This window comes from Phascolarctos cinereus, unplaced genomic scaffold, assembly GCF_003287225.1.
Source record: "Phascolarctos cinereus isolate Bilbo 61053 unplaced genomic scaffold, phaCin_HiC Scaffold_3;HRSCAF=262, whole genome shotgun sequence".
Classification (NCBI taxonomy): Eukaryota; Metazoa; Chordata; class Mammalia; order Diprotodontia; family Phascolarctidae; genus Phascolarctos; species Phascolarctos cinereus.
Window position 1 is genome coordinate 205322292 of NW_027555736.1, and position 21346 is coordinate 205343637.

A 21346-nucleotide genomic window follows, 5' to 3' on the forward strand; every position below is an offset into this window, starting at 1 on the left:
AAATAATAGGATTTGGATAAGGTGCTCTGACTCAAAATACAATAATTGTGTTGTATCTTGAAGTTAAACCGAGTGAAAAGTGACCAGAGAATCTGATTCTGGGATAGGCCGAAATAAAATCAATTCAGTGATTTATGCATGGAGTTAAAATGCAATAAGACACTGATAGATTATGAAATGCCATAAAGACAACTGTACTGGTTACAAAAGATAAAAAAATGATACAATTCCTAAGATTAAAAAAAAAACCTACTTAGATAAAATGTCTACTCTTTGTTTCCATATTCTCTGTGCAGTTGGCTATGTTGTCAGAAAGATATTCTTACAGGCCAATAACAATTCCCCTAAAACATTTAACACTCATTCCCCATAGTCTGGGCCTTTTATGCCTCAAACAGCAAGGAACACAAACCAGTGATGATCTCAAGAACAGAGAGTAACCTTCATACCTCCTTAAAGGGAAACCAGCCTATCCTACATATAACACTGGTGCTGGTTGAACTACCAAACTATTTGGAGATGCTCCAAATTTATTGGTTTAGATACTATACTAGATTACCTTCCCCTCTCTGCATAATACTGTCAAGTTTAAAATGATCTTTAATGAGCTGTTCTCTGGGACTAGGTGAGCTTGAGGGAAGTGTGGTATACTGAGGTCTGGAACTGTGTTTTTCCTGGGCTAGGCTGGGCAAATACTGCCATCATGATTTTTGAAGCATCTGCCTCCACTGTGAAGTGTCACCGCAGGGCCGAGTAGGACCGAATTGGAAGCAAAAGGAAAAGTATTGCTCTAGAGCTTCAAAGGCCTGATGGACCTTAGGTAAAAGTGTGGTTCTTCTGAAGAAGGTTGATTAATGACGCAGTGAGGGTGGAAAAATGTGGCATGAACCAATCAATGACAACAGATCTAAGAATCACTGGATCTCCTTAGGCCTTTAGGAGGTTTGCTAGCTGATAATAGCATTGACCTTGTGGGACTATCCTTTGGATGCCTTGAAGAGAGAAAATCTTATTGGTACACATAGAGTCTGTCTGTTCTTCCCACCCCCATTCCCTTAAATATAATACATTTAAAAGGAAAAAATGTGGATATGCAATGAGATATTACAGCAATTATAGGCTGCATTAAGGTTTTATACAAGCCAAATTTAGAGAAAAAGTGTAGGTCCCAATGATTTGATTTCTAGGAAGTTGAAGGTAGACTTCTCTAGCTTGGTATATACCTTGTACTGTTGGAGGTGGGCCAGGACTATCCATACAAGTGCAGCTTGATAGACTGGATCTGGAGAATGGACATAGTGCCTTGAAGGAAGATAATTACCTACCAATATAGCAAGTCTCAGAAGTGATGTCTAGAAGGGTTAGTAAGTTAGTCACTTACTAATCAAAGTGATTACTCTTTTCCAAGGACTGTGCTCTTTTTAAATGAATAGTTTAAAACTTTCAGGAGAAGCCCTGTTACGGAAGGGGACAGTCTGACCAGGTTTAAAGCAGGGGTTCTTAACCCAGAGTCCACAGATCTCCAGGGGTCCATGGATAAATTTTGGGGTGTCCATGATCTCGGAAAGGAAACTATTTTGATAACTGTATTTCAGTAGTTGATTTGTAATCCTATGTATTTTATTTTGTGCATTTAAACGTGTTCTGAGAAGAGGTCCACCGTCTTGACTAGATTGCCAAAGGAGTTTGTGACACAAAAAAGTTAAGAACCCTTACTTTACAATGACCTACCAACCCAAGAGGTCTGTATGGGATGTGGGAAGTCTTTGGGAAGAGCTTGTGGCTGGGGGCCTCCATGAGGGTTAGGAGTGGGACCTTTCTAAAGTCCTTGGGATGAGGGTGGAAATTGGTAAAGGAACGTTGATTGGGACTCTGACAATCTCTTTGTATAATACAGAATAATTTTTTTAATGACAAATCAAACTTAGATAGCATTTTGTTAACCTTAAAGCACTATATAAATGTGAATTATTATTATTATTATTATTATTATTATTAGTCCAGTGGAATTGCCTGTTCTAAATGGATCATCAGACATATCTGTTTCCCCACCTTAAATTTAAATGTAATAGTAAGCATGTGTTGATTGATTGTATCTGACTTTGGGTTCATGTTTGATGTTTTACAGGTGAGTCTTTGTACCCCTAGTGAGAATACACCCACTGAAAGCTTAGCCAGGCTGGTTAGCATGGTCTTTCAGTGGTTCCACTCCACAGCTTACATGATGGACGATGAAGTCGGAAGCTTAGTGGAAAAGCTGAAACCTCAGTTCGTCACCAAGTGGTTGAAGACCGTGTGTGATGTTCGCTTTGATGTCATGGTCATGTGCCTGCTTCCCAAACCGATGGAATTTGCCAGGGTAAGAAGAGAGACCCATAACTTGCACTGGGAGTAAAATGAGGCTGTGGATAAAGACCAAAACCCAAATCAAAACATTAGCGTTTTTATTGTTTCAACAGATGGACCTCTCTTTGATTGTTTTATGCCAGGGAATAGTAATAATAATAATAATAATAATAATAATAATAATAATAATAATAATAATAATGATGATAATAATAACAACAACAACAACGACAACTGATATTTATGTGGTGCTTAAAGGTTTGCAAAGCACCTTCTAGTGTAACATTTCATCTCAGCTTCACATTGGTTCTGTGAGGTTGATACTATAGGTATTTTTAACCCCATTTTACAAATGAGGAACCTGAGACTCAGAGTAGTTAAGTGACTTCCTCATGCCACACAGGCAGTAAATGTTGGAAGTAGAATTAGAACCCATGTCTTTCTGACTGCCCAGCTATTTTGTCCATGAGTTTGGTAATGATATTTGCAGTGGTGTGCACTGATTTTACTTCAAAACATATTTTTGTGGGAGAGAGAAGGGGAGAGTGTAATAGAATTCAAAGAACTGCTGAAGCCAGTCAGGGATATTGTCTTTTCTTAATTATTGGTTACTTCTCATAAAAACGGAAACATTCCTCAGTCCACAGTGCCCAAACTCAAGCCTTTTCTGGATGCTGTTGAGCCAGGGACACATGGGTAGGTATATCCCCAAGATGAGATATGTATTCTTCAGAATAGAGGGGTATCCAGCAGGTTGATCTCAATGGATTAACTGATCAAGATCCACATACCCCAGGGGATTTGAAATGTTGGTTTGGGAAAGCATGTGAATTTCAAGTAATTCAAAACCAGACACTTCCAACCCATGTTCCTCTTTGTAACTGCAGGGATCTGAAATTTTGGTATTACTAAATCCCATTGATTGAAAGAGAAAGTGCAGTTAGAGACTAATGACATTCGTCCGTCCTTGAAGCTTGCTGGTAGGATTTCTCTGTGAGTCTTCCATTTCACTTTACAAACTGTAAGTCTTCAAATGAAGAGCAGAGTAGTTCTTCATCATAAAATGATACTCATTTTGTATATCTTTGGGGGCATAGGTCCTCAGGGAGGTCCACAGTTTCTATTTGTGACTAAACTAGAGAGGTGGCAACTGCCAGGAGCAGGATTTGGCTAAAATGCATGAAATAAAGATAAATGGTTTTTCTAGAAATCAATCATAAAGTTAAAAGTGACTTCAAAAGTTATTGAGTCCAACTTGAAGTATCAATGCTCTATTACATCTCTGACCCTTTTGTTGTTTAGTGTCCATTTGAAGGCCTCCTATGATTGGGAGCTCACTGTATTATGGATTAAGCCATTCTATTGTTCAACAGTTCTATTAGAAAGCTCTTTCAGAATCTGCCTTCCTCAAATTTCCACCAAGTGATTGTTGTTCTGCTCTCTGGTGCTAAGCAAAATAAATTTAATCCTTCTTCCACATACGAGCCGTCTAAATACTTGAAAACTGTAATGAACTCCATAGGTCTTATCCTCTCTAGGGTAAAAACATCACCAATTTTTCAACCATTTCTTTATTATATGATGTGATTTTAGCCCCTCACCATTCTGCTTACCCTCCTTTAGATGTGCTTATCCATGATCCTTTTAAAATTTGATTCCCAGAACTGAAGAGAGTCAGAACATTTTAGAAATGAAAGCGACCTCAATTGTCATGTAGGTGAGAGGTGTGAGCTAGGGTGGGACAAAACTACTGAGTACAGAACTGCCTCCTGTTTCTATTTCTGTACTTTCAGACCAAGCTGAACAAGTCAAATACCTCTCCCATGTGACAACATTTCAAAGACTTACAGATAATTTGCATATTTTCTCCTAAGTTTTCTCCAGGATAAATATCCCCATTTCTTTCAGATGATCTGCATATGTTATGTTCTTTAGGCTCTTCACTATACTGGTTGCCCTGCTCTGGACTCCCTCCAGTTTCTTAAGGTCCTTAAAATATGGCACCCAGCATTGAACACATTACTCCAAATGTGGCCTAACTAGGGCAGGGAACAGTGAAACCACCACCTCCCCTTCTTGAGTGCAATGCCTTTCCTAATGTAGCCAAAGTTTGCATTCACTCTTTTTGGCTGCCATATCAAAATGTTGACTCATATTAAGCTTATAGTCAATAATTCAATTATTTTATCTTCTTAAATTCAGTTAATCTAATCTTTTGAGATATTTTAAGCTACTGAATCAAATAGTTTTTCATTATTATTTAATTTAAATGCTCTTTGAACCTGTCTTTTACTGTCATCATCACCACAATACCTCCTTTATAATGACCTTTGCCCTAGTTCTGTTGGTCAGGGGTTTCTTATGTTCACAATCTGCTCTACGTTTTCAGATTTCTGGTTCAGCTCATGCAATCTTTTTTAATCCTCTTTTTTTTTTCTTTAGGTCTAGGCAATGGGGTTAAGTGACTTGCCCAGGTTCACACAGCTAGTAAGTGTTATGTGTCTGAGGCCAGATTTGAACTCAGGTCCTCCTGAATCCAGAGCCAGTGCTCTATCTACTGTGCCATCTAGCTGCCCCCCTTGTTATCCTCTTCATAGCAAGCACTTCTTACCGGAGTGAACTTGGGCAAGTCAATTAACCTCTCAGGGCCTCAGTTTCCTCACCTACAAAATGAGAACATTGGACTAGATGACTCCTGAGGGCCCTTCCAGCTCTAGATATGTGATTTGGTTAGTTCTAAGTTTATAACCTATGATCTCCCATATGACTGGGCACATTTCAGCATATATGCCAAGAATCTCTACCTTTCATTTTAGTTAGACCCTGATAAATACCTATGCCTTCGAGATCATAGTTGAAGTTTCAAATATTTATAATCTTACCTTTGTCTATAAGTATTTGAGGCAGTTTATAGGCTGAAAAGTAGAGTAAAAGAAGGCACTTTAAAGATAAAAACAGACCACAAACCATCTGTATGAAGCAGAAAGAGTAAGTTTCTATTTGGTTTTCAAGACTCAGTGCATTAACTATTATAACTTTTAATTCAGAGACTCTCAGAGCCCAGAGATCCTGAACACGTTTTGGAAATTTTCCCATTCACTTGGCTTGGGCAAACCAACCTAGAAAACTTGGGAAAATCACTAAACTAAACTAAGATTGATTCGCCATCTATAGAGAATCCCTCTTCTGGTTTAATTGTGTGCTGGATATACTCCATGTAAGTGGCAAACACCTTTAGCAATCATATGTCTTCCTTTTTTAGGGATTAAACACAATTATGTCTATTATATTTTTCAAAGAATCTTGAACAATTTAAAAATATGCATGGGAGAGACATTTTGTAGGAGGGTCTTTGTGATAATAAGAAAAAATTTCTCTGATTTTTGCTTTTCTAAGGTTTCATAAAGTAAGCTGCCTCTGTTCTTAAACTGCCCCTATTTCTTGCTAATACTCCTGTCCTATCCTCTTTTGGAAACCTCCATATCCCAGTTTGGAAACTTCTGTGCCTTATCCTTATACATCCAGGGCTTCCTAGTTTCTTCATTCCTGTAACATCAGAGATGGAGAACCAACTAATCAGACAGATCTGAGAGAGAAGCTGCCTTTCCCCTATGATCCTTGACTGGTCAATCAGTTTGATGGAACCTGTTTCGAAGATGAGTGTTGACCCTGTGCAGGACCATTGCTGACCCCTATCCCTTTTGCAGGTCTTAGCCTAAGGACAATAGTACCCAAGAGACAACAGTAGCACCTAGTGACTGATTTCTAGTTATGTCCTTTCCTCTCTGGCAGCTGAGATCTTTTGGCATCCTTTGCCATGAAACCCTCCTCCCTTGCTCCTTTGCACTTATGCCTTTATTTCTTGGTGTCTCCTTTTAAACTTTTGTTTTTTTCTTTGTATGAGTTAAAATGTTCCTAATAAAGGCCAACTGCCTTATGTATTACTGTGCTAACTTTTTCATAAAAGCTTCATCTAAGTCCTTAATGTGTTGGAAAAGATAAGGGCAGCCTTTAAAATGGTATTTTGCTCCTCATAATTTAATACTTTTTTGTAGTCAGACAAAAAGCAGCAATGGTATATAATTTTCAGTCAGTTGTGAAATTGTAAAGATATAGACGGCTGTAAAATGTTGCTTACAGGTATTTGCCTGTTCCCTTGTCATATCTTGATCAAAGATTCCCTCAATGTGTTTATAGATTATTCTTATAAAATTTTGTAGAGATGAGAAATTGGGCATGTAAGTTATTAGAGATTTATAGTCTCTTTGTCCACTTTTTTGGAATAACAATAAGGTGTGGGATTTTTTTCACCCAAATGTGTGATATCTTTTCTTATTTCCTATATCTTAAGATTAAATTGCCCGTGCCTGCCAGTCAATGTCACTTCTTATGTGGACCTCCTTTGTGTGTACTTAGTGTTGTGTAGCTTCACTTCTCATCTTCTTGTTTTCCTTTAGCGATATTTCCATTTGCTCATGCAATGGGGACTGTGATGTTAGCTTGCAAAGTAATGGTCCCGCTATCACTGATGGAGAATAGTGCTTGCTCTGTAAATCTTTACAGGTATTTCTGTTTTTGTCTTCTCATTGTCATTCTAGTTTCATTCTTAAATGCTGTCTATATAAAAGCTGAAATTTAATATAATGGAAATCTCCCAGTATTTGGCATTATTTCTTAAAAATGAACCATGCTCATATGCTTTTTATTTATTGTTCCTTTTGGAAAGCTTCCCTGGTGAAGGATTGGTGTATCCTGTCTCAGAAAGATAAGCAGGAGGTGGGTACATGGCCAAAAAGAACCTAGGGAATGTGTGAAAAACACTACTACCATTATCGTTAGCTTTGCTGGTCTGTGACCATGTCTGCAAAATGACCCAGATTTCCTTCAGTTCACTGAAAATCCAGGCATTTAGTCTACCTGATACCAAATAATCATTTTGAAGCCTAGTTTTTAGAGAAAAAGATGAACCCTAAATTCAATGAATTCACAATTTTTTCTTCCTGCCATTGGCAATAAGTAGCCAGCATTCGATATTTAGCCACAGTATCTAAACAATGTCAAAGTAGCCAATTAATTCAATTTACTTCCAGCTAAAGACTAATTATTTGTTTATTTTAAATTAAAGTGTTAAGCCTTCATCAAAGCCCTAGAAGTAGATGCTTAATATTTTACATTTCCTTTTAGTCTTTTGATTAATATCAAGTGCTGAGGGTCAGTCAGTACTTTCATGTGCTGGTGCTTATAATGAAAGCATAGAACCTTACTTAAGTGAACAGAAGAATGAACTGAACCTTGATCCAATAGTTTGCCAGTTCTGCCAAGCAGAGTCTAATCTTCAGCTAAAAAGTACACTATTTGTGTGGACCATTTTTTATACCCAGGAACTGAACCAACTTAAAGTAGTTCTAGAAAAAATCTTGTATTTTAAAAGTTTGTTATAAAAAAAAAATAACCAACCATGTTGTTAGCTTTTGTTTTTATATTGCCTTCATTTCTAAATATTCTCCTTTCCCCCCATCCTGTAAGTCATCCCTTGCAACAGGGAATAAAAGGAAAAGAAGAAAAGCAGTTCAGCAAAACTAACTAACACATCAGTTAAGCCTGATACTATAAGTAGGATTCAACATCCATAGTCTCCTACCTGTTCAAAGGAAAGGAGATGTATTTTCTCATCTCTTCTTCTGGGATAAGCTTGCTCATTATACTTACACATTGTTCAACTTCTTTTTATTTTATTTTCATTTGCTTTGTAGTCATTGTGTATATTGCTCTTATGTTTCATTTACTTCACTCTGCCTTCTTCTCTGAATTCTTCATTTTCCTTGTACAGCAGTATTCCATTACATTCACCTACCACAGTTTGTTTAGTCATTTTTTCAATTGATAGCCCTGCCAATTTTGTGGGAGAAAATATAGAAAACACTAATTCTGTTTCATCGCATGCTCCAAGTAGAGAAAACTTTAATACAGTATCTAAAATCTATCTATGTTCAGCTACACTGCTGATAAAATTTCTCATCTGAGGGCTTATAAGTGAATGTTTATATGAAGATAGGTTATAAAATATAATAGGGTGTTCCTCTTGGTATATAGAAAATCTTTGGGGATTATATTTATGTATTCATGTTAAAATTCCAGTGTTTAGCACAGTGCCTGACACATAGTAGATGCTTAATAAATGTTTGTTGAATGAATGAATTAGAAAGTAGTCTTGGAAACTATGAAAGGGAATTTAAAGGTAATTTGGTACAATATCCTGACTTTACAGGTGTAAAAACTGAGATCCTGAGAGGGGAACATTGTCCATGCTTTATATTTTCTTCCCACTTGAAAGTATTTTATTTTTTCCAATTACTATAAAGATAGTTTTCAGCATTCAATTTTATAAGATTTGGTGTTTCAAATTTTTTCCTTCCTCCCCCACATTCCCCCTTCCCAAGACAGCATGCAATCTGCTCAGGATTTATATTAGAATTAGAGAAGAAATTGTGGGCAGCATGGTGTAGTTGTAGACCAATAGAAATGGATTAAGTTTCTGACTCTTCTGACTTAGTCTAATAGGAATCTAAACCTTGAGAAGGGTGTACAAGTGTTCAGGGAAGACTAATACCTCTGGTGTGAGGGCTGCTTTACGTCTTTTGTGTGCACCTGCCACTCAACTCTCATCTGTGACTCTAAGAAGCTGTAGTGTGTGCAAGGGCCATACCAGGCAGATGGGCTAAACAAGGTTGAAGGAAACTGAAGGCCCTCAAACTTATCAGTGAGTTAGGGGGGTGTCTACCCAAGCATGTGAAGACTTCCCCAGTGGAATAGGTAGATATAAACAGTATGTTCCAACAGGCCATAAAGGTGGTGGAAGCAGGCACTGTGGAGTGCTTAGAGCTTGGCCAGACATTGAAGACACCAAGGTCATCTACTGTGTCCTGAGTCATTGCAAGTCAGTCTTGCCACTGGACTTCAGTGACTTTGGAAGAGAAAGTGAGGTCAATGACTTCACATAACTCTGCTTTACTTAAATCCAATTTATGCACCAGTCAAAAGACATCATCAATTTTACTATTTTTACCTACCTCAAAGTCCTATGGTGGCAGATAAGTGATGAAGCAGCAGGTGCAGATACACTGCGAGCTGTAGTCACAACCCTGCACATGGGCAGCCCAGGCCATAGTCTTCTCACTGGACTGAAGCAACAGTGGGATTCAGTGGCCCCTTGAGTTTCTGAGCAGCCTTTTTGAAGGACTGCACTACTCACCTTCTGGTGTGAGGAAGAGGATTGAAGAGATGCCCTAAAAATTGTCTGCTTCACCTAACCTAAACAGAGGTCCTATAAAAACTTTTGCAAAGATGATTCCATTTACCATTGTTATGGAATGTGTGAATGCTTATGGTCAATACAAAATCCAGTAGATCTGAAAGACAAGCAGATTGTGTTGCAAGAGAACTCATCAGGTTATCTCAGCTAAATAGTATCCCTGAGTGAAACAAAGATGGCAAATGAAGGCCAGCTTAGTAAGCTGAAGCTGGATACATGTTTTTCTGGAGTGGCTACAGTGATGGGGAGTACTGCAAAGCTGGCATAGGTTTTATAATCTATACTAATGTAGTCAACAAGCTTTTATGCCTCCCCAAAGGAGTGAATGACAGGCTCATGACAATGTGATTGCCACTTGCAGGAAAGTGCTATGCCACCATCATCAATGCATATACTCCCACCATGACAAACTCTGATGAAGTCAGATAAATATTTATGAAGACCTGGAGACCCTCATCATCAATGTGCCAAAAGAGGACAAGCTTGTAATTCTGGGTGACTTTAATGCCAGAAGAGGAACATAGCAGGGAGTCTTTGGGAGGAATGGAGTCAGAAACAGCAACAGCAGTGGTCACTTACTACTGAAGACTTGTGGGTCTCATGATGTTCTTATCACCAACACTATGTTCCATTCACTTAAATACAGTAAAACTTTGTGGATGCACCCTTGCAGCAAACATTGGCATTTAATAGACTATATTATTGTAAGGAGAAGAGAAAGACAGGATGTGAGAGTGACAAAGGTGATGTTTGGCACAGAATGCTGCACTGATCATAGACTTATCTCCTCTGAGCTAAAATATTCATATTCAACAAAAGTGGCAGCCCCAAGGCAAGATAACTACTAGAAGACTTATTGTCAACAGATTAGAGTGCTTCTCCATGTATGAATAGTTTTTTGGTAACTTGGAGGGAAAGCTGAGCCAACACGTGGTCGGCAACAATGGAGCAGAAAAGGAGTGGGCAGCTTTTAGAGATTTGGTGTACAACACCACACTTACTCATCTAGGCCAGAACACTTGCAAACATCAAGATTGGTTTGATGAAAGTGATGAGGAAATTCGGAAGCTGCTAAATGGAAAAGAGCTCCCCAAAGTTTATCACAGGATAGTTTCTCTCTAAGAAGGCTGTGTTTAATTCCATCTAAAGTAAAGTTCAAGTGAAGCTTAGAGAGATACAGCCTTCTTGACTCAGTAAGAAGGCAGATGAAAATCAGTTTTATGCTGATAGTAATAATCCAAAATACTTTTATGATGCCTGAAAGGCTATTTATGGGCCAAAGACCTATAGAGTATCTCAATTAGTGCTGATGGCATCGTGTTGATTAGTGATAAGGACATGATCTTGGAGAGATAGGCTGGATACTTCCATAGCTTTCTCAACAGATCATCATCAACCAATGCTGAAGCCATTGACCATATACCTCAGGTTAAAGTCAATCTTTCTCTAGCTGAAATTCCAGCTGAAGAAGAGGTTTTGAATGCCATTAGACTCCTTTCATGTGGCAAAGCCCCTGATTCTGATTCTATTCCAACTGAGTTTTATAAGGTAGGGGGTCCACTGCATATAAAAGCTAACTGAAATCTTCTGGGTTATATAGAAAGAGAAGGTCATCTCCCAGTAATTGAAGGATGTCTCTATTATCCATCTCTATAAAGAAAAAGGAAAGAAGTTGTCCTGTGACAATCACAGAGGGATCTCTCTCTTAGTCATGGATGAAAAGATTCTTGCTGGAATCCTCCTTAATAGGCTAATCCTTCACCTGGAGGATGGTCATCTACCCAAGAACCAGTGTGGCTTTAGAAAGGGCCATGGAATGGTCAATATGGTGTTTGCTGCCCAACGATTCCAGGAGAAATTCCAGGAGCAGAACAGAGGTCTGCACACAATATTCATCAATCTGACCAAGGCCTTCGATACTGTCAGTTGTGAGGGCTTGTGGAAGATTATGGCAGAGAAGTTCTTCAGTATTATATGCTAGTTCCATGATGGCATGCTTACGTGGGTTCTGGATAATGGATGATACTCTCGTGCTTTCCCAGTCACCAGTGGAGTGAAGCAGGGCTATGTGCTTGCTCCCATGCTTTTAGCATGATGTTTTCAGAAATGTTGTGATGAAAATGGCATCAAGGTCAGCTACCACACTGACAGTAAATTATTTAACTTGAAAAGGCTACAATCCAATACTAAACTGAAAGGAGAGTTGGTACACGACTTTTTGTTTACAGATGGTTGTGTACTCAATGCAACCGCTGAGTTTGATATGCAACAGAATACGGATTGATTCTCTACTGCTTATGCTAATTTTGGCCTGATAATTAACACCAAGAAAACAAAGGTTCTCCACTATCCAGCACCACATCATCCACACATGGAGCCATCAGTTACAGCAAATGGAGAAATTTGGAATACTGTAGATAAGTTCACTTACCTTGGCAGTACACTTTCCAGGGATGTACACATAGATGATGAGATTGACACATGCATTGTCAGAGCTTGCTCAGTGTTTGGGAGGCTCTGAAGGAAAGTGTGGGAGAGAAGAGGTATTAGGCTGCCTATCAACCTGAAGGTCTGTAGAGCTGTTGTGCTGACCTCATTGTAGTATGCCTGTGAAACCTGGACAGTATACCAGTGCCATGCCAGGAAACTGAATCGCTCCATTCCATTTGAATTGTCTTAGGAAGATTCTAAAGATCACCTGGCAAGATAAGGTATTGGGCACTGAGGTCCTTTCTCAAGCTGAACTGCCAAGCATTCAAACTCTTCTGCAAATAGCACAACTGCAATACACTGGCCACATTGTTCAAACGCCAAATGTAAATTTGCCTAAAAGACTCACACAAGGCAAGTGCTCACATGGAAGTCAGAAGAAGAAATAGAAGAACTTCTCAAGGCCCTTCTGAAGAACTTTGGAATTGAATGTGAGACATGGGAGACATTGGCATAGGCCTCTTCAGCGTGGTGTGCCTGCATCAAAGAAGGTACTATGCTGTATGAGCAAAGCAGAATAGCAATAGCTCAAAAGAAACATGAGATATGCAAGTTCAGAGATATCTCTACTCCAAATGTTCATATGGACTATTTGTGCTTGACCAGTGATAGAGCCTTCTGACCTATTAGTTTGATCATCCACAGTCAGACACACTGTACCTTAACCCCAATATAGTGATGTCATTCTGGTCCTTTTCAGCAGGAAGATCAACAAGCAATCAAACCTTGAGGGCAAGGATTGTTTTTTCTTCTTTGTGGTGTTCCCATTGTCCAATACGATGCCTCACATGCTGTAGATGCTTAAATTGTTTGTTGTATTATTATCATACTGCTAGCTGTCTGACTTTGGCAAGTCATTTAACTTCTATGAGAATGTATTTTCTCAACTGTACATTGAGGGAAATAATCAATGTTTCTTAATTAGTAGTGCTTTTATGAAGAACATGCTTTGCCAACCTAAATAAGCTAAAGAATATGAAGTATTATTAAGAACCTCAGGTGCTTTTATGCTTTTGCCTGTTCACATAGATATCAATATGTTACATTTTCCTTTTTTGCAGCTTAACTAGACCTCGAAGTTGGCTAACACTTGTAAATCTTTCCTTTGTAATAGAGCTGGTCCCTGAGAGCCAGGGACCTGATCACAAAAAAGGGACCATTAAAAAGACCAGGTTAGGTGTGAACAAGTCCCTTGTTTGAGTCAGAAGGAAACAAAGTCATCACAAACACTAATTTGGAACATACTCATGTGACTTAAAAGACAAGATCAAGTCAGGCATTTTAGGCAGGAGCACCCTGCTCTTTGCCCCTTTTCGGAGAGGAGGGTATTTAGTCTGCATGACACTATATAATCACTTCTAAATCTAGTTTCTTGAGTTAAAAGTCAATCTTAAACAAATTCACAATTTTTCTTCCTGCTACACATAATATTTACTCGACATTTACTTTTTAGCCATATCAGATTGGTCAATTAATTAATTTATTGGTTAGGCAATCATTTATTAATTTTAAACTAAAGTATTCTGCTTTCCTCAAAGTGTGTTTTCCCTCCTTCTCTCTCTGGCCAATCACCATGGCATCTAGCAGCAGAGCTACTTGTCTGGAGGAGACAAGCTAGACCTCATCTAGCATTTGGGGAGTCAGTTTGAGAGAATTCAAAGTCCAGTTGATGGAGCAGACACACTTCAGACAGAAACAGATATAGAGGGGTAGTCACTTGAGGGCAGGAGCAACTTAGGCAGCAGAGAAGAGAGACAATCTATGGATTCAAGAAAGAGGCAATTGAGAACTGACCTACATAGAGGAGGAGTTCCTGGGAGCTCAGATGAGCATTTGAACCAGCAGAGACACTGTGTTTAAAGGGGGAGCTTTATGAGAAAATCAAGAGGAGAGAAAGGACATCAGGGTCCTACAGGTTTGGAGTTGGGAGTTGCTTTGGCTACATGTATTCCTTTATATATTTGCTTCAATATATCATACTCTAAATCTGTGTCCATTCTTCTCTTTGTAGAAGAGTGTGCCACAGGTTATGGAGATATTTTGTAGCTCTTGTAATTACTATACCGTCTTAGTCAATGCTTTTTCACTAAGAACTGATTGTATCTATTGGCTGATTGTTAAGGAAAAGCATACTGGTGGTAGCTCACGAACGATATTGTTAAGGGCCTGGACCCAGAGTGTACCCTTGTATCCCAAGGTAGCGGTCACACTCTGGGGACTCGCTCTACCAGTGGGAGTGCTATGTTAGGCTTCCTGATGGAGATATTTAGGTCTTCTATACATTGGCAGGGACTGAATGGTGAGGTTCTACGTCTGAGACTCCTTGATTGCCATAGTAGTGTTGTGATGGACTAGAGAAAAATGAACACATTTTCTTCTTACCTGTTGTACCTTTTACCTTTTGCTGTGTTTCCTTTACATTTCAGACCAGTTATCTTAAGATAACTTCTTAATGGTTTGTTGTGTATGAACTGGTGTTGCTGTGCGGTACCATGAGTACGGCAACTATTATGAGCACTCTGGATGTTGTATTCCCCAGAATATAGGCGACTGGCAATTTGCTTAGAGAGCACCTTGCAAACTAATCAAACAAAACAAACTTTTGACTGATTTTGACTGCTTGCTTTAGGTTGCGACTGTTGCTAGGTGGCACAGTGGATAGACTTCTGAACTTGGAGCTAGGAAAACCTGAGTTCAAATCCTGTTTCAGATACTTACTAGCTATGTAACCCTGGGCAAGTCACTCAACCTCTGACTGCTTCAGTTACTTCATTTGTAAAATGGGAATAACGATGGCTTCTACCTCCCAAAGTTGTTGTGAGGGTAAAACAAGATGATATATGTAAAATGCTTTGTAAACCTTAAAATACTATGAAATGTTAGTTTTTAACTAAAATTAAATTCCTGAGTAATCAACTCCAAGTTTTTAATCCCTTTTTGTGAGCCTTACACATCTTTGGGGGCTTTTCTGAGTTTGTTTTCCTTAATTTCTTGCTAGTGAAGGATGAGTTCATATTTCTAGTTGGATTTCTGATGTATTGCAGGAAACTTTGAAGATATTGGGGGTGTCCTGTGTATTGCAGGGACTCAGGGGAAATTTCATCTCCTAGGACTGAACCTGGTCTGCATATGTGAGTCCAGAGCAAAAGGGTCCTTTTGTGGGAGAGGGGAAGGACAAGTGTCCCCCTCTCCCTTCCTGCTTAATGATTCTGTGTTATTATATAAGAACAAAGACAAAGCAGTATGATTTCTTATGCCAGTAGACCTCATGTCCCTAATAATTAGTGGAGGAGCTCTGAAGTTCTCTATGAACCCGGCTTCCCTCTGAAGAGGAAGACAGACTTTCTTTTTCTTTATTGTCTTTGGTTTGAGTGCCTCTAAGCACCAAGACATATGGTAACATGAGAAATTTGTGTTTGCTTGTTAAAATTAAGTAATCATTAATTTGGAAGTGAGTGTAATCCTTAGGTCAAATGCTATGGTAGGCATATATCCTTATGGAAGAATGTTAAATTCCAGATCATGAACTGTGCCCCATGGTCTTTGCCAAAATGCACCCCAGTTGCTTTTTTGAGGACAGAAAACATTTAACTAGAATGACAGTAAGGGAGTGGATTCTTGAAAGCTCAGGACTTAATACGGAAAAGAGATTGACAAGGAGATGTTAAACTGTTAAATGAGAAGATCCTGATGATAATCCTGCTAAGCAGTATGAACTATGAACAAATCCTTTGAGTAAATCCTAAGTATTGATGTCATTGGACAAGCAATGATGGGGAATACCTTGTGTGTTACCCTTAAAATACATATCTTGTCAGTTAGAAGTAGTTGAGCCAGGAGCCAGAAGTTGGGAAAGAACCTTCAACTCTTTACCTCTTGTGAGAGAGAAGGATATTTTCTCTCCTTTCCCTTCATTCACACTTCTGTGCCATCAACCATGTGGTTTAGCAGCATAGCTACTCACCCAGAGGAAACACCCCATCCAACAATTGTAGAGTCATTTTAAGAGAGAGTTTGAGGCCTAGTTTAGGGAACAGACACACAGTTTAAACAGACATTGATACAAAGAGGCATTTAGTCACTTGCTGCAAAACTTCAAGGAATGTGAACCCCTGGCAGGAGAGAAGAGAGCTGCCTATTAGGTTGAGATGGAGCTAGCTATGGCAATCGGTAGTGTCACTCCTTAGAGACACAGACCCTGGGAGACCAGCTGAGTAACTTGATCAGCAGAGACATCATACCTGAGGGGGAGCATTGTGAGGACTCTAAGAGAAGAGAAAGGACATCGAGGCTCTATAGTTCTGAAGTTGGAGATTCTTTGACTTCATGTGTCCATTGCACATGTGCCTAACTGCCACTGTACTCCACGTTTGTGCCACTGTTCCCATATATGCTGTGTGTGTTTGTGGGGAAAGTGTGCCCTAAATTTATGGGGGTAATGTTTTGTATCTACGGTTCATAGTATGCCATCTTAGTCACTGACATTGCTAAGGGCTTACTCTGTCTCCTGGCCAAATATAAAGGGAAAATGCACATGATGTGGTGACTTATTAGCTGTAACATTAGTGGCCTAGACACATAGAATACCCTATAACTTTATGAGGGTAGTAGCTGCACACTTGGAACCCAACTCAGGAGTGTGAATGTAGCCCAGAGGCAGTGCTAAACTTATTGGTTTTTTTTTTTTTTGGCTTGGGCCTTGAACATATCTAGATGTTGATCCTGGCAGTGACTCAGCTTCTTATGGGAAATGCTTGTAGATGATGGTCATAAGTGTGTTATATTTTTTCTTCCTTTGGCATTGGAAATCCTCTTAGGTTGGTGGGTACTGGGACAAGTCCTGCAGCACAGTGACCCAGCTAAAGGAAGGTCTCAACCGTATTCTTTGCCTGATTCCCTACAATGTGATCAGTCAGCCTGTGTGGGAATGCATCATGCCAGAGTGGCTAGAAGCCATCAGAACAGAAGTCCCAGATAACCAGCTAAAAGAATTCAGGGAAGTATTAAGGTAGGTAAAAGTGTCAAGAAATATGTTAGCCAAATCTGGAACTTAATGGAGAAGTTTTCAGTACCAGAAATTAAATGTTAGTTAAAGAAACATATCTGGTGATTAGATCGTTGTTCAGAAGAGACTTTGTTCATGTTAAATGATGAATAAATCCTCCATTATATTCACTGTCTTTTAAACATAATTATAATTTTATATGATGGAATAAGAGAAATTTGAAAAAAGTTAAATGCTAGAAGGTAGCTTCAATCTTAATTTCTTAGATATTAAATCCTTTCTGTTAGCCTTTAATAAGAATGGGAACAAGCACTAATATATTATTAATACATTTATTAATAATTCATTTCATATAATGAGTCATTCTAGATATACCATATGTGAATAGATTCATAAAATATCAGTACTGGAAGGGAACTTAGAACACAGAATGCTGGAACATAAAATGTTACAACATACTATATAGAATGCCAATTCAACTTGATAAATATTTATTAAGCTCTTGTTATATGTGAGAACCATGCTAAGACCTGTTGATAAAAAGGCAAAAATGAAATAATTCTTGTCATCAAGGAGCTTATATACTTGAGGGATACAACATATACATAAGTAAGTATACTGCAAGTTAATTTGAAGGAGAGATCACTAGCAAGAGAAGAGGATGAGGGAAAGCTTCAGGGAGGACATGGCACTTGAATTGAGCCCTGAAAAATGATAAGGATTTTGAAAGGCGGACATAATAAAGGAGTATACTTGAGATAACGAGTGTGATTGCATGGAGTCAGGCAATGGAGTATAGAGTCTGGGGAACAGTTTGAACATGAAGGTGAATAAATCTGTAGAGATAGGTCAGAGCCATATTGTAGAGGGCCTTAAATGTCAGATTTGGAAGTTTGTCATTTATCTTGAAATAGGGAGTGATGGAGGGCTTTTGAGCAGGGAAAAAACGTGGTCAGATCTGTGCCTTATGAAGATTATCTTGGCATCTGTATGAAAGATATATTGGAAAAGGGGATACTGGAAAAAGGGAATCCAATTAGGTGTCTACTATAATAGTGCAGATGAGAGGTTATGAGAACTTGAATTTGGGTTAGAGCTAGAAGGAATCCTAGAGTTCATCTCGTTCAGTCTCCTAATTTTACAAATGAGGAAACTGAGGCCCAGATAACTGAAGTGACATATCTAGTAAGTTCTGAGATCAAAACTAGGTCTCAAATCTCTTAAGTCCTTGTACAAAAATAATAACTGAATTTACATAGTGTTTGAAAGTTTTCAAAGTGTTTCATGTACATTACCTCATTCAAGAATTATGATAATCCCATGAGGTTGGTTCCATGAGTATTATTATATTCTTCATACAAATGTGGAAACTGAGCCTTAGAGAGGTTGTGACTTGTTTCAGCTAAGTTTCAGGTTGGAATTTGAATCCAGGTGTTTTCAAATCTATATCCTCACATTATTGCATATTGCTTTTATATAATTGTACACATTTTATATGTGAGTGATGACATGGTTGAATTATATAGAACATAGACTGGTGGAAGGATAGAATCAGGCACAGGGGAGGAATGTATATAGTTTGACTCCATAAAGTACAGGATAGTTAGAAATGCATCTGGAAATACATTCCTGATATTAATTGACTTCCATTCTTTTGTTTTGTAGCAAAATGTTTGACATTGAGCTTTGCCCTCTGCCTTTCTCAATGGAAGAGATGTTTGGATTTATCAGTTGCCGGTTCACAGGATACCCCTCTTCTGTGCAGGAGCAAGCTCTACTATGGCTTCATGTAAGTCAGTGATGCTGGTTGATCTTGGAGAAAGGAATTATAACCTGGGAAAGGGAGACCCTTTGTGGCTAAATGACCAATAGTGTAAATATTGTCCAAATGGTGGTATTTCTGGGTCTTGCATAAGTGCGAGACCATTTTCTTACTCTTCTCCTTGCATCAGCTTTATCCACATATGCCCAATGGGAGAAACATTTATATCACATTAGAAAAAGGATAAACTGTGACCCTTTCCAAAATTTGGGCTCAGGTGCTCAGAATTTAAATTTATTCAGCTCATTCATTCACTCACTTAATATTAAAAATATTTATTAAGCACTTATTTTGTGTAGAACATTGTGAGTACTAGAAGAGATACAAAATTTAGATAAGATATAGTCTTACTCTTGGAGTAGAGTACTTGGAGTAGTACTTTTGCTACCATTGGATGATAGGTGTAAGGGAATTCTCTCTTGACTTTGGAGAGACCTGCTGGTCAGCAGGAGTCTAATGACTGTGAGTCAAAGATAGGAGGTTAAGGAAGTCAATGAAAGGAAGAAGAAACTCTAAGGAAGGACTTAAAGCACTTGCTGATAGCAGATTCACCTTTCTAGGGTGTACACTTGGTATTTATGACATTTCAGGCCCAATCAACAGCATTCTTCAGTAACTTAGGATAGATAAATAATGCATTTTGTGGGAGAAAAAGGGGTATAGAAAGAAGGGGAACATTCAAGGGAGAAAAGGGGAGTATTTGGAATGTGACTGGTAGGATTTATCATTGGAATAAGAAGACATTCGCTGTTCAAGGGCAAGAGACAAATGGGAAAGACTAAATACTTTTATAGTTGTGAAAGAAGTTGTTTTAGACTAAACTTCAGGATCTCTTATCCAAGAACAGTAAGTAGTTGTTATAGTCGTGGATAAGACCACCTACTTTACCTTATCCTTACATTGTTTGATAATATTTTGTTTCTCACTTAATAGCGGTTGGGTACTTTCTAGCATTTGGACACTAGGTGGTTAGGGGATTAATCCATTAAGATTTTGCAAAATCATCATGGTTTCCATATTTCTTCTTCATAGGGGAGACACAAAGTTTAGATAACAAATATTCACTGCCTTGGTTTGGTTTTCTAGTAGGGAAGAGGGTATATATAAACAGATAACCACAGGACAAAGTAGAAGGTGATGAATGCATAAGAAAAGGTAACAAGTGCTATTAGAGAATTAATATGAGAGATATCACTTTGGTCTATGAGAAGATAAAGGAGGTATTTATGGGGGAGAGCTTCTGATTTAGGCCCTGAAGGATGGATAGAAATTGGACAGGCAGAGCTGAAGATGGTGGTGGTGGTAGAATGAAGAATGTGCCAGGCAGAGAGAATCCATCTTATTGAGACTCATCATTTGTTTTTGTTTTTATCACAGATGTAACTTTGGTGAATTTGCTTCACATTTCAGGTTCAGGAAGTTGATTTTTCCTAATTAATTTCTAGAAATAGTAGCTTAGTTACTGTTTGTAGTAAAAGGGAGTAAACTTCCATTATTCTCTAACTTTATAGAATAAGAGAAATATAAATATGTTTAGGGACAGGAAAGGAAACAAAACATGGCAGCTAGGTGGCACAGTGGATAGAGCTCTGGACCTGGAGCCAAGAAGACATGAATTCAATTATGATGTCATACATTTAATAGCTATGTGACCTTGTGCAAGTCACCTAATCTTCTTCTGCTTCAGTTTCTTGATCTGCAAAATGGGGATAATAATAGCACCTTATTTCCCAGGGTTGTTTTGATGATAAAATGAGATAATTGTAAATTACTTTGCAAACCTTAAAGTGCTATCTAACTGCTAGCTATTATTATTGCTATTAATCATTATTACTTTTGATAGATATAATCTGTAGATTGTAGTTTGTCTGAGGTGGAAGAGATCATAGAACGTGGAATGTTAGAACATATAACGTAAGAGCTGGAAGGGAGATAGAACATAAAATGTTAAAATTAGAATGAACCTGAGCACATGGAGTGTTGGAGCTTTAATGGACTTAATAACATAGCGTATTAGAACAGAGAATTTTTATTTATTAATTTATCTATTTTCAGTTTTCAACATTCACTTTCACAAGATTTTGAGTTCCAAGTTTTCTCCCCATCTAGTCCCTCTCCCCACCCCAAGATGGCATGTACTCTGAATACCCTTTCCCCTAATCTGCCCTCTCTTCTATCTCCCCCCCTTCCCTTATCCTCTTCCCCTTCTATTATCCTGTAGGGCAGGATTGATTTCTAGTCCTCATTGCCCAGAACAGATAATTTTAAGAGTGAGGAGAAACCAAAGAGATCTTCTAATTTAGTCTCTTGTTTTTACACACTTATTCTTTCGACCAACATTTATTGAATGACTACTACTTTGTGCAATATT

At 38.4% G+C, this 21346-nt stretch overlaps 1 protein-coding gene across 1 annotated transcript in view; it reads left to right on the forward strand.

Annotated features, from left to right (window-relative positions):
- The window catches only part of UNC79 (unc-79 subunit of NALCN channel complex), a 316047-nt gene that overhangs the window by 107030 nt on the left and 187671 nt on the right, over positions 1-21346 (forward strand). The window contains 3 exon segments of the mRNA XM_078151418.1: positions 2129-2359; positions 16966-17156; positions 18819-18942. Coding sequence (XP_078007544.1) covers positions 2129-2359; positions 16966-17156; positions 18819-18942 — 546 coding nt within the window.